We start from the raw sequence: 14,489 nt of genomic DNA, 5'->3' as shown, positions 1-14,489 counted from the left end.
TCCGCAAGAACAGAGACGTTTGTTCACTATCTTAGTGGGGCAATAATAAAATGACATTATTCTGTTTGTTGGTGCATATTATTCTAGGCAAAAAAAAAATTCTGGTGAAATGTGAGGTGAGTGTGCTGCAGTGTGAGGGAGTGCTCTGCTTTTATGAGTTTGTAAAGCATGAAATGTTGGGGCGCTTTATTGTTGCTTGAGTACAAGAAAGAGGTTGGGCCTACCAAAATGGAGTGACCTTGAACAGACTGTTCATGCTTGAAAATCTTCCAACATGCCTGAATTAAAGTGATTCTGTCACATTCCAAAATTCCTCCACGTAAAAATAAAAGATTCATTTGATGATCTGAAATATGCAACTGTGAGAAAAAGGCAAAAACGAAATAAATCTGCAAGCAAATACTTACAGTTAGGCACTGATCAAGCACAAAGTGAACTCACAATTATCTTGAAGTAGTCGCTGGGGATGACAGCGTCTCCGTTCTTGACCCACTTGACGGTGGGAGCGGGCGAGCCCGAAACTTCGCACTCGAAGACGATGTCCATGGACTCGTGGGCGTAGATGTTGGTGGGCCGTTTGACAAACTGGGGAGAAACTGCGGAGTCCAGAAGAGAAAACGGGGTTAGTGTTTTTTTGTTTTTTGTTTTTATTTAAAAAAATAAGCAGAGGACAAACACCGCTCATCATCCTTTCGTCCTAAACTTCCGACCTTAAGTTTCTCCACGCAGACCAAGGATTTCCATATCAATTTCTGCGGCATCTGCACCGGAACGCTCCACATCAAACGATCCCCACGCTTCCCCCCTCCCTCTTTAATTACATGATCAAAACAAAAGCAAACAAGACAAGTTAAAGTAAAAAAAAAAGCTATCTAATTATTTCCTGCTTTGTTGGGCCAGCTGTGTCTGCTTTAGCACGTGGATGAAAGGTTCGGTGACCTCTGCTTTTATTTATGCAGAAACGGATGAAAAATAACTGCCGCTCGGCTACCAGAACAGCATGATCTGCTGTCTGAGCGGAGCACTTGCAGATCTCTCCAAGACCTGGTAATGAGGGCCAGAGAGGAGATATTTGATCTGCTGGGGCGATGCGGTGCCTCATCAATCTGTCCTGAAACAAGGTCAGAGGGAGCGCCGGGTCCAGGCCTTGTCCTCTCGCTGTAATTGGACTGTACGTGTTGTGGGGGCAGAAACGTGGCCGTGCTCGCGTGTGGGGGTGCGTGTGTGTGCATGTGCATTTTACCGCCTCTCCGCATTTCGTGATAAGCCGCAACCTCGCCGACCACAATTTAAACGAGTGTTTTTGTTGCCGAGTTGTGCGGTCTAACGCTTTCCCATCATCCTCCTGGGCCTCTCTGATAGAGAGTTATTAGCATCTATTTTGCGTTAATCCACACAAGATGATTGGTTATTAGCGGCGGTCGGAGGACGGGGTCCGTTTTTTTTTTTCTGGCTTAATACAGTGTAGCAGCGGGTTATGAGGTCAAGCCTTCATCTCCCTTCGCCCTCTCCCCTCCCCGCTTGATGCAGTGATGTCTAATTTACTCCGACGCACATGCGTTTGTGGACACAGTGATTCTTCATCCGCTTGAGACGGTTTTGAAGAAGGAACAATTGCTTCAGTTTAAAAACAGGCTTGTTTCTCTCTGAGCTGGAGATGCACTTTCTGCACATCTGGTGCGCATTTCCCTGCTCCACTTGCAGCACATGGAGCAACGCCGGAGGGAGCGAGGCAACTTAATAGAAGCTGAACAATAAACGACTGCAAGACGTTCTTTCTGGTTCACACGTTAAACACCAGAAAATGTCAGCGAGGGAAGGCGGTGTGGGGTTCAACTCGGTCCAGTTCGGCTTATTTAAACGGTTCCGATTCACGGTAAAAGGTAATAAAAACATTTTCAGTTGAGTCGGGCGTTTTTTTTTCAGGTTTGTTAACTTCTAGTTATTGTTTAATCTTTTACCTGTTTTATTTATGCTTAGGCTGTCTAGTTGTCTGTTTTTTTCTTGAAGGGATCCGAATAGGTCGGTGTATGATTCACTTCCTGATCCGCTTGACGATTACATGAACACGAACCCAACAACTTTTTAAGACTTTCCAGCAACTCTTTGAGAAGTGACAAACCACACACATTAAAACAGAGAATGTCTGCACCAAAAGGCTGGCTGCACCTCCTCAACGTGTAAAATCCTTCATCAATGTTTAGTTTGTTTGAAACTAAATCTACGCATGTTAATTCTTCCCTAATTTAGTTGTAGCTCCATACAAATAAACTTGATTGATTGGTTTATTGATTGATAAATGTCCCATTTACAGGTTGATTCCAGTTGTTTATCTGCAGTCATTTCTTTCAGGCATATAAATCGTAATCAAACAAACTCTTTTTTTGCAAAGACAAACGTCTCAATTGAGAAAAACAACAGTAGGTAGCATTTTGTTGGGATACAGTATTTTTGAAATAGAAGTTTATAATGGCGCTAATAAAAAAGTATGAGCGGGATCAGACTGAAGAAACCTCGGCGTCGTTAATCTCAATTATTTGTGTGACAATTAATCGTTCTTTCTCAATTTCCGGACTGCGGCTTCCTCGTCCTAATAAAAATTAATAGCTGCTCCAGATGGACAAATGGTATCCGGGGAATCCTCCACACGAACACGTGACGTCGATAACGCAATCCGGTAGGCAGGTTATCCCAGGATGATACCGAATTCTCCTTTTCCATAAACATATGACTTAACCTCCGACCTTTCCGTACAGTACGCTGCATTTTTCATGAGGCTCCCAGCAGCAGAAAGCAGAAAGTTTCCCCCGTCTCCGTAACTAATAAGCGTCTAGATGGCTCCGAGAGCCGCTGCGATGAATTCCGAAGACTGACACGGGGACGGTAATGAGGACTGCGACGCATCAGACCGCCGTGACAACCATCACCCTGCTGTGCGCCTCCGTTCTGTGCGAGGCCCTGCGGAGTGTGTGTTTGAGGCGTGAATAATGCGTTTCACAGTGTGCCGTTCTCTGGATATTTGCCTTAAGTAGGTGTGCAGCGGAGACAGGTGGAATCGCTGATTTCCTTTGGTGTGTCGGGCTCTGAAAGCAGCGGTGAGTCAGTGTTTGTGTTTGTGGGCAGCTTTCAATATGGACACCTGTTTTTTTTCTTCTTCTTTCCGTTTCCCCCCTTTTTACCAATGATGTTGTGGGTTGGGGGTGTTAAATCAGCTGCTGCTGCGTCTAACCATATGTTCCTGTACATCCATTCTGTCCCAGTCTACATCTTTGTTTCAGAGTTTGTCTGGGCAGATACTGTATATGTTCTGGTTCTGAATGCCCAGCTTTTGATGCCAACTGCTACTCACAGGCTCCCTTTACTCAACGCTCTCTCTACTACCCACCCAACCCTTAAGCTTCCCATAACTCCCCCTCTATCTCTCCATCTTCAGCCATCGCCTCCCTCTCTCCAATCAAGCAGCCATGCACCATTTTCTCTAAATGAAGTTCAGACATTTGGAACCTATTGGACTGAGCAATGAGGAGGAACGATTAAATATACCAATATAGGCTTTTGCGTGGCTGGGAGTAATGAGGGGAGGGGGAACAGGGTTGTTGCAGCAAACATACGGGGGAATGTGTGTTGGTCCGTGTGCCTCTTAGTGCAACAACCTGTATAATAACTGTCTTTAAATAGTCATTTGCTTTCTATTTCTTGTACCTATCACAGAAATTACAGTACATAGCAGAAGTGCCCGCACCCGTGAGCGTTTTCACACTTTCTCTTGCTACAACAAGAAATTTCCCTGTATTTCATATGGATTTTATTTTTCATTTTTGCTACAAACTAACATAAAGCAGTGAGTTATAGAAATGTTTTGCTACAGCTTCGGTTATTGGAACGAGAAACGACACTGCGAAAAATACCAGTCTTAAAACAAGTTCAAAAATATAGAAAACGAGACACTTTTCCTCATGTTAGAAGTGGAAAAAAATCCCTCAACAGATGTAGTACTTTTAAAATAGATATTCAAGAAACAAGCTCCTACATCTTACTGAAAAGATACTTGTTTTGTCTCAGGTCAAATGTACTAAGAACTAGGAACTAGGCAACAGTTCTTGATTTCACAGTGTAGTTATTAGGGCCAAAATGTGAGTGCAGTGCTGAACTCAGGCATGAACCTTCACTAACACATAAAGACAATTACAAAGTTGGTCTTCTATCACCTGAAGAACATTTCCAGGAGTAAAGGATGAATGTCTCAGCAAGGTCTAGGGAAACTCATATGTACTTTTATTTGAAGTCATATTGATTATTGCAACAGTGTCTTCACAGGTCTGCCTAAAAAAGAATATAAGACAAATGCAGCTGATCCAGAACGCAGTTGTTCGCGTTCTGACTAAAACCAGGAAGTTGGGCACATCTTCTAAAATCTTTCCACTGGCTCCCTGTAGCTCCGAAAACGGACTTTCAAACACTTTTGTTAGCTTGTAAATCCCTGGATGGCTTTGCATCAAGTTAAATTAGAGCTCTGTTCACCATTGTATCAACCTCATAGATCTCTCCAGCCTACTGAATCAGCATTCAGTTTCTAAACTGGAACAATATTCCAGAAAACTGCAAGGATGATGAAACACTGAGTCCCTTTAGATGAAAGCTAACCCCCCACTTGTTTAGAGTTGTCTTTGATTGATAACAACTGGAACATAATTAATATATTTGATGATGATTATGATTCTAAGATGATTAATGTTTGCCACTAGTTTCATAATTGATTATTGTGTTGTTTTTAACATCTGAAGCACTTTGAAATTACTTGTTGAAATATGCTACAAATAACACTAACTTGACTACAAGTGAAATTCAAAGGACAGTGGGATGCTTTTGTATTCAGAGTACAACTATATGACCAGACAACAGACAGCAGGGGTTTTTTAAATTATTTTTAAATGACGTCTTTTCAATTAGGCACAACTTCATAAAGGTCTATTGCATAAAGCTGTATAAAAAAGTGTAATTGCAAAGTGACAAAAAAAAAAAGTTCAAAAGGTGTACGTACTTTTGCACGGCATTAAAAGAGGGTAAAATGTGTATGTCAGGGACATATTTGATCAGATGACAGTTGTCTCCGCTCATCAAACTCAGAAATGTCTTTGATCTGTCCGCAGCCGTGACTCGCTATTTCAATTCAACGTCACCAGTAATCGTGATGCAGTCTGACGCAGAATGCTTCCTACGGGCAGATTTCGTCTCTTCTTCGCCAGATGCCAGACACCAGACACCAAGAGCACGAATCTCTCCAAATGAGCAAACTTGTTTTGGAACACAAATAATCCCCGTCTAATAAAAGAAAAATCTTGACAGAGGCAGAATGAAACGACCACAAAAGAAACTCCGGCGTAAAAAGAAGAGAAAGAAAACATCAATATGAATGTGGAGGAGGGAGAGCGGCTGAAAGGATTGGAAGAGCAGTACTTCAGGGCTGGTATTATCTCCCGAGCCCGTAGCTTAGTAAAAGAAGCTTTAATGCAGACTGACTCCAGCGAACTACTGAGAGAGGACCACTAAAAGGTCACGGTGTGTGTCTGACTGTGAGCTTGTTAAAACAAAACCCTGCAGGATTCCCCTAAAGGGATTTCTGAGCAGATTATTTCACTTAAAGCTTCGCTGGTATTTAAGAAGCAAGCCGAACGAGAGGCGGAGAGAAGGTCCGGCCGCGCTTTTAATTGGCTGGTAATAAAACTATCGGAGTCAGAAGCTGATGAAAGATGATGTTTATTGAGCTGAATCTGAAAATAACAAGAAAAAAATCATCTCTGGTGGTCATACTTTCCCAAAGATCTGGGTAGCAGCAGTTATTACATGAGCCTTTGTGTGTGTGTGTGTGATTTTGAGTCCAGCTTTACAAGTTCTCCTTTTTTTTTTTTTTTTGTGCCATCCCAGTGAAAACAAGCACTCCGGGCAGTAAAGCCCCAAACACAATGCTTTATGTTTGCATTCCTGCTCAATGAGCAGATGATGCCAGAGGCAGAGAGGCACTCCAGTGTGTTCTGGATGCCTTCATGGACTCCCGATGCTTCGGAAATTACAAGAGCTGAGTGAAAGCAGATGCGCGAGGCTTGCCGGGGACATGCCGAGACAAGGCTCGCCGAGGCTGGCGTTTGACGCGCTTTCAGACGACAGCTCTTCAAAAACATCCTCGTCGGACATTTCAGTGGGGACTGCGCTGAAAGTAGGAAAGTAGGGGAGGAAAAAGAAAAACTTGTCTGATCATGCTTTGTAAAGCATGCTGGCGTTAGTTTGAATCTCTGGTAATCTGGTGCAAACTTTTTCTTAACTTTTAGTTTCTCGGCTATAAATGTTCAGGTAAGGTGAGCCGCTGCAGGGATGAGAACGTCTGAGTGTCTGCAGCGTTGCTGTGTGAAGTTGTGCGTCAGCTTAGGGCTGCAACCAGCATTTATTTTAGAAATTGATCAATCTGCAGATTATTCTGACAATCGATTAACCGGATAAAAATTGCCACATTCTGCATTTCAATTAAAAAGTACTTCTACTTTCAACATGTGAAAAGATAGTAAAGGGGCGTGAGCTAAATACACGGTAGTAGAAAAACTATTAGTAGTTAGCGTTACCACCGATGTGTAAAGCTGGCATTATTGTCTTGTGTTAGCTTTATTTATCCACCCAGCTTAGGCTGTTTCCTATAAAAGGTTTGTTTGGAAAGTTGCAATTTGACAATAATCTGGTAGAAATTTCACCTCACAGTTCCTCCACACTTCCACCCCCCCAATTCCAACCTGCTGCTGTCATGGAGCAGTTTAATTTTGGCTGAAATAAGCTTTCCATCCTGCTATTTAAAGAGATTTAATCTGATCAACCTGGTGCGCACACATCCCCACACACATGCCTTTTCCCTTTCTCCCTGGGAGTGTGTTTATCTCAGCCAGGTGTTTTTGTCTGATTCCCAGTCTGCTTGCTTTCCGCCGTTGCCGCAGCAGCTGTTGTTTAGTTCTGATACGGACACATACTCAAAAAAAAAAAAACAATGTCATTTCAATAAACTTTTGTCTGACATTAAATGTCGTTCGATTATCTGAGTCAATTAAGTCCAACTCAAAAAAATGAAAAACAGAAGAAATCTGTAAGGGTGAAAGCACTTTTATTTCTGCCAGTTTTCCTCCAAAATGTTTAAACTTTTGCTGCCTTTGTTCATTTATAAAAAAAAAACCCAAAACAAACCATAAACACTTGTAATCACCATGGCTGTTCATCCAGAGACCACAGCCCAAATGAAAGGCTTTTATGGGGGGCAGGGATTTCCTGCCTGGCAGCCCAGCACATGGAAAGAACAATTAAGTTGATGACCTGATAGCAGCAGGGCATGATAGATGCGGACCACTGACTCGGAGCCCCATAAAACTGCTAACAAACAGGTTATAGACTATTTCTGTATAGAACACACCCACACCCCGACACACAGAAACACAGAGAGCCCAGGTCTGGGTGGTGCCCAAGTCACGCACGGCCATAATCAAAAGCTGCTGCCTCCTCTGGCCTCATTTATTCTCTTCCCATCTCTGATAGTGGGTGAGATGTCAAAGCAAAGTCATCCACCACATAACATACACACACACGCACACCCCCTTCCACAGACAGTTATCACAGAAACACATGCATGTGTGTCAACACCACACATGGGGCCCTGAGATATGACTCAAGAGGCCTGAGTGTTGCTGTTAACACTCATTTAGAGCGTCACCATCTTCTAAAGCCTCCTGTCTGTTGCGGGATAATTACAGGATTTTTATTAGCTGAACAAAAACAATGAGCCAAACCCTCTTAAACACAGTGACATTGCGATTGTAATTATTAGAACGATAAGGCGCAATGCGATTTTAGTAAGTATTGCTTATTTGCAAAATACCCAGGGACCTAATACAAGTCTGAAGCATATTGTTGCTCTGCAGCTAGATGTGTGATTTGTGGAGAGCCAAACAGAGATGTTATTGGTGTAAATTCAGCTGGATCCTCCTGAGATTAGATCGCTTCAGCCAGAGTGACTCTGAGTGGATCTGATCTGGTAAAATCTGAAAAGCATCCTTTTCAGATTTCAGGTTGCTTTCTTATGGTTCTTGCAACAACTTCTGGATTGTCATTGATCCATTCCTTTTAAATTATTCTGATTTATTGCTGTAGATTTGCTGTTGCGTCCTCATCGTCCTATGTCAGACAATCGGGCTCATATTTGACCCAGAATTACAGCAAGCCAACCACGATCGTTGATCATTCAAAAACTATAACTTTGGCCTATACCGTTTGTTTTTTTAATGACTGATGCTGTCAGGTGTTATAAGGTCACAATACACCTTCGACGTTTCAATCTTATTTTATTGAAAACCACCGAACAATAAATGTTAAACAATTCAAACCTGTTTAGCCTTACATGAGGTAGTTCTCTCAAATATAAATGAAAAACGTACGGCATTGTAATCCAGACTACCAAAACTGACCAAAATTTTTTTAAAAGTTTTTTTAGTCTTTTTTAAAAATTTTAAAAACAAACTTTTGTAAAGGTAGATTAGATTGGTGGATTAGACTGATTTCAGATATATCGGCTGATCGCCTAAAAATAAGAAAATAGAGGTTTATCGATTGACCGGCTGATCTTTGGGCCCCAATTCCAGTTGTTTTGTTCACTTATTTTTCAAAGAATCATATTCTTCTACTTCTACCTTACAATAGCTCCTTTGCGCGATTGTAACAATGGAGCAACCACATAAAAATGTCAATGAAACACTGCGTTTGTAACGTGATGCAATGTGGAAACGCTCAAAGGATATGAATAGTTTTGTGAGGCGCTGTTTGTAAATACACAACTGAGAGACGCCGGCAATTGTACATTTGTGTGTTTGGTGTTTATATGAATATCTGTGTATTTCTTCCTCTAAATTTACGCACCAGCTGTACTACAGACCCTCCAGGTATCTCCAACCCAACAGTGTTCGAGCAGCTGGCTTCCTGCATCTTTTCCACTACTAACAGTCCGGTGTTTATGAAAAGCCTCTTGTGGGTAAACATACAATTTCCTCTCGTTACTCCAGAAAAAAAAAAAAAACACCCTGGAGGGGTTTTAATGGAAGTCAATCAAAGAAGAAATAGTTTGTTGATAGTATGGATTAAAACCACATTGATTTAACTGTCCTTTACAGGAATAACTACTTACTGAGAGATCTTTCTAGGCTCCCTTTTCCTCGTCAAGAGAGAAAATCAATGCTACAATTTGGCTTCTTCTTGTATGCGATTGACACAAAAGCATTTAAGCGTACAACATGGACGCTAATCAAAATGTCGCTCTGGTACAGCGACGGCTGTCCTTCTACCGTATTCCAGGAGTGCTGATCCATCCTCGAGTGTGTCAGGGAGGTCGGGCAGGACGTGTGGAGGATTTAAGAGGGAATTTGGTAGGCGGGCTCGAAGAGTTGGAAATGAATGAAGTGAAGTGTCCTCCTGTGACCCGATCCAATTTTCCATTTCGGCCTCCTTTAATCACAGCAAGTGGCGGGAAGTGATGAAGGAAGGGCAAGGGGTGAGGAATAGATGAAGGGATTTGGGCAGAGAGGTTTGGAAGTCGTGGCACGACGGGTGTGTGTGTGAAGTGCAATAAAGTGTTGGAAAGAACCCCGGGGACTTTTCCCCCCGTTGCCTCAACTCTTTTGAGCCAAAATCCCGTTGACTCGGAGCTGTCGGGAAACCCATCCAAGTCCACAAGTGTCTTTTAATGACAATTACTGCGCAACTATTTGGGCTCTGTTTGATTTGCTTGTTTCTGCCACTACAGTCGTTTGCTCTGCCTCGGAGTGGCTCGCATGCGAGAAATACATCTTGCTTGTTCCATTTCCTTTCCAACTAAACTCTCTCTGGCTTTGTTTTATGTCTGAAATACGAGTCCAGGGGGCTTTTAATAACCTCATTCCCAAACATAATAAGACGAAATGAGATTGTTTTCGCTGACGGAGGGATGATCTGAGAGTTCAGCGAGACCTGCAGAGACTCTTGCTCTTTTCTGCCGCACTCTCCTCAGCGGCTAATGCAACTTGACTTTGCTGCTGCCTCTCACCCAATTCCAATTTGCACATTTGTTCAAGTGGCACTGTCACTTTGTTTCTAACGTAGCCCAAACAATAAAGCTACTAATACTTCGGGATATCAGGTGATTTTCAGCCACAAGAGGATGATTTAAATCCCGAGGGACTGATTACATGTATAATTACCGGTGTCGATGCAAATGCACCGAAGTTCGCTTGTGCTGTTAGCAGTTGATGATTTCATGCCAACTTGTTCCTCTTCATGCATTTTGGTGTGTGATTTTTCCCAAATCCCAAATTCCCAAATTGGATTGAAACCCACACATTCAAAAAATTTTTTTATGGTTTTGAAAATCACAAAAACTCTTCCATCAATCTCTAACAGGATTTCGGCCAAAGCTACTTGGAGAACAGTAGCTGGGCCGTAGTTCACGGAGAAACACCAACTGAAGCTTAAACAGGCACCGAAAGTTGGAGTTTACCTGAATGAATTGGCATTTTGATACTTTTCTCAATTCAGACGTTGCTTTAAGAGCCAGCGTTTCGATTCAAAGAACCTGGTGAACCACCAGTAGCTGCAGCAAAGCAATAGAAACCCAACACACCCAATAGTTTGAACATTTACTGTCTTTAGAGTGGATTTCTATTTAAGAACCAGAGTAAAACGGGTGTTTCCAGACAATTTTTGACTCCTCTCTAGTCAAAACATAGACTAGAGAGGAGTACAAATATAAAAAAGTGAAGAAGATGAGATGATAGCAAAAAAAGATGTTGAAGAAAATGGAAAACCACCATTTGAAAGGAAATTCAAAATGGACAAGAGTGAGCCAATGATCAGTTCCAGGCCGATCACAGATGATTTACAGCTTCGTGTTTTTTATTAGAAGACAGCTTTAGGAGGTTCCAACACGGCCTAAAGAGGTCACAGTTTGCCAAAGAACACACCGATCTGCCTAGAGAGCAACTGTTCTGTATTTTACTGACTGACGAAAGCCAGACTGTTCTTTTGTGTCTGTACAAGTTTGCTAGATGACTTCCAAACACTGAGCTCAAAGCACAGAGTCAGGAAATTTTATTGCATACCAATTACTGTGAATATATTGAAAGACGTTCAGAGGTATTGATGGCTTATGCTGAAAAGGTAATGGGTGCTTCAACAAGACATTGACCGTAAGTGTTGGAGCTTGCACAGTCAAATGCAAACTATATACTTTTTGAAAACTAATAATGATAACGCTTTTTTTTGGTAGATTGATAGAGATAACAATCTACCAATGCACAGTACTCACAATGCATTTGTGTAAGAGGGCATACATGCTGTTAGGCTAAAAAGATTTTACGCTCAACTCATTTGTGTTAACGGCGCTATTTTGTTTGGACAGATCTTGGGTTTTACCACAGAATATTCAGAGTTTTCAGACTTTGACATTTTCTGAAAGATTTGGAATCAAACCACTTTTCATGTTCACAGTTTTCCTTCAAAATATAGGGAATTTATGTCTAGCTTCAGTCACTGGTGTCAGACATTGCTGTAGAAATTACAGTATTCTATAAAATAACCCAAAAGTGCAGACATCATACAGCCAGCTTCCATTATGTCTGCACTCAATGTTCTCCTGAGTATTGACAGTAAAACCTCACAGATCTGCCAGATAAAACACTGCAGACTCATAAAACAAAATTCTCACATGTAGTCTAACCACTCTCATGGTTCAATAATTTTGACTTGCAAGTGCATAAAGCAACTTTGTTTGAGGCCTAAAATGAAGGTTTGCTCGTCCGCCTTTCATCTGCGAAAGGTGGGAATCGCCATAGCAACTAATTGTTAACCATTTTTTTCCTACGCCTAAAAGGGGTAAAGAAATTGATATATTTTAGATTTTGAGGCAGAAACAGCACAGACAGTGTTCAAAATGTCTGTTTTTAGATATTTGATATCTTTATTGACATTGAAGCAGTCTTCACTGCTTTTAATAATACAACAGAGAGCAGACAATATAAACCAGTGGGCCACTAAACACTGTGTTAAAGATCTTCAGATAATTTCCAAAAATCAAAATAATTCCTCCTAGCATATTTTGGTAAGAACTATTGCGACGAGAGTAATTAACAATAGTTTTATGGTTGTAGAGGCTTCTTGTGTTTGGACTTTGGATTTACTGGTGTTTTTTTATGATGGTTCACATCCCAACTTTCAGAGATATCCTTTACATTAATCAAATAATTAATCTCCACTTCATACCTTGCACATATACATAGCTAAATAACTTCCATTTTACTGTCAGTCCTGCACTTTATATTTTATATTCATATTTATATTCATATTTTATACTGTATTTTATTCTATTCTGGAGTAACCTCACAACATTGGAACCTCAAAACATTGTCCTGAGTGTTGCAACGAAATTTCGTTCTGTATCCACCCTGTGCATGCAAAATGACAATAAAGTCAGTCTAAGTCTAAGTCAAATTTTATTTGTGAGAGGTGCTATACAAATAAAACTTTACTTGCTTAATGGTGTTGTGTAACTGATTTATTAGCATTAATCAGCAAATGTCTGGGTCCAATGGTTCCGTCACTGTTGTTTTGTGGATCAGAATCCAAACTTTGTAGAAACCAGCGATGCTGGCTGATTAGATTACCTTGAACTGTGAGCTGGGCCTGGGCTTCGATGGTGGTGTTGGAGTTTTCAGCCACGCAGGTGTACACGCCTCCATCTTCCTCCGTAAGGTTGGAAATCTGGAGGCTGCCGCCTGCCGTCACTTCCACACGACCATCGCTGAAAACAGAACGTGGGACCAAAGTTAGACATAAGCAAAAGCTTTTTTATTTAGATTCAGGGATCTCTACTCGTCAAATATAAAGTAGGTCTCCCATGAGCCGCGACACATTTTGTATCACGCTGGCTGTACGTATAGATGAAGTACAATCCTCTGTCGCTTTACTTCAGAGTAGAAACAAGTGCATTCCCAGGAGAGCAATGCTCCTCTACTGACCGGAGTTTGACTCCATATTCTGCCCTCATTTCTTTTGCACCGTCACAACATCCATAAATAAATAAAATACCCTAAATGCAGCCCCAAGTGGGTGAAAACCAAGTTAATCTGAGCTCCTTCCACGTCTTCATCAACAATAATTTTTACGGGAGGTTCCAGCAGCGCTCCGTAAATACAGACTGGAAAAAATAAGGTGGGATTTTTCAGTCGTCCGTATAGTGTAGCATAGAGCGATGAAAAATAAATGTCCTAGAACAGATGTCTTCATTTTTTATTTTGCTGCCATCCCTCAAGATCCTATGTACAATCTGCCATCTGGAATGACTACAACGCAGGCAAGTTTTATTGAGACTGTGAGCTGGAAGTCTATGCAGTTTGTACTGTGACAACTGCTCAGGCTGTTTCATCATCCTGACATATGTTTTCATTTTCTTTCATCAGCTTATTGGCGTCTACTGGTGGCATGTGTCTGCAAACCAGCAAAGATTGGACTTGGAGAGCTGATTTTATGCTCTACAAGCGTAAGATTAAAAGCATCATAATCACAGATATTTACAAGTGCAAATAAAGTCTGCGTTTTCTTCTTTTAATATGGATTTCCTAATACTTTTCGAACCAAAATGTGAATTTTTGTCACTGGTCTTGTTTTGTAGCTAAATTTTAAAATAAAATAAAAAAAATAGGTTCAAAATAACTTTGGATGGCTGGATGGACAGGCTTTCATAATAATAATCTCTTGAAATATTTTTCCATATGAATCCAAACCTGAAAAAAACTTATTTGAAATTCCAGGCTGCGTAGGATCCATATCAATAAAACTATAACATTTACAAATAAATAAACACAGCAACACTAAAGGTTCTGAGGCAGGGAAACCGAGGACTCGGTGATTGATTGCAAACTGCAATCATATGCATTTATTATTCTATTTCTATTCAGGGCATCCAGATCCCCACATTTGTCTTGCAAATTTTCCACAAAAATGGTCACAAACATTGGGTTGCATCAACTGATAAATCCCACCCGCAGGTGGCAGTGTTTCTTCCACTTGCAAATCGCAAATATTTCCAAAGTTACACCAAAAAAACAGTGATTTTGATTGTTTTTTTGTTTCTTTTTTGCAATTAGAAAGTCCTAGAGGGGCTGTGTATTTAGGCCTATCACTAAAAATAAAAACCTCAAATCTATTTGTATGTCTTCCCTGTGAACCAATGACCCACCAGTTTAAACAGTCCTGATTTTAATTTTCACAATAGTCGCAGTGGGATGCAGACTGTGGCCGAGCTCTGGCTGGATTCAACAACCACTGGAGCAGGAAGAGGCGGCAGAGAGGGAAGAGAGCTGCAATCGATAGCTTACAGAGAGAAGCCCAGCGTTCACAAAGGGAGAAGCAAAGACAAGAGAAGAGTAGCAACCAGCAGCTCA

At 41.3% G+C, this 14,489-nt stretch overlaps 1 protein-coding gene across 15 annotated transcripts in view; it reads right to left on the bottom strand.

Moving 5' to 3' along the window:
• The window catches only part of neo1a (neogenin 1a), a 204,398-nt gene that overhangs the window by 62,210 nt on the left and 127,699 nt on the right, over nucleotides 1-14,489 (bottom strand). For all 15 annotated transcript variants that reach the window (XM_028014609.1, XM_028014608.1, XM_028014596.1 and 12 more), the window contains 2 exons: nucleotides 12,711-12,847; nucleotides 442-596 (listed from right to left, as the gene is read on the bottom strand). In XM_028014609.1, coding sequence (XP_027870410.1) covers nucleotides 442-596; nucleotides 12,711-12,847 — 292 coding nt within the window. The remainder of the gene's footprint in view (nucleotides 1-441; nucleotides 597-12,710; nucleotides 12,848-14,489) is intronic.

Source organism: Xiphophorus couchianus, chromosome 4, assembly GCF_001444195.1.
Source record: "Xiphophorus couchianus chromosome 4, X_couchianus-1.0, whole genome shotgun sequence".
In the NCBI taxonomy this organism is placed as follows: Eukaryota; Metazoa; Chordata; class Actinopteri; order Cyprinodontiformes; family Poeciliidae; genus Xiphophorus; species Xiphophorus couchianus.
The sequence above is the reverse complement of the archived record's forward strand: the minus strand, read 5'-3'. Positions and strand labels throughout refer to the sequence as shown.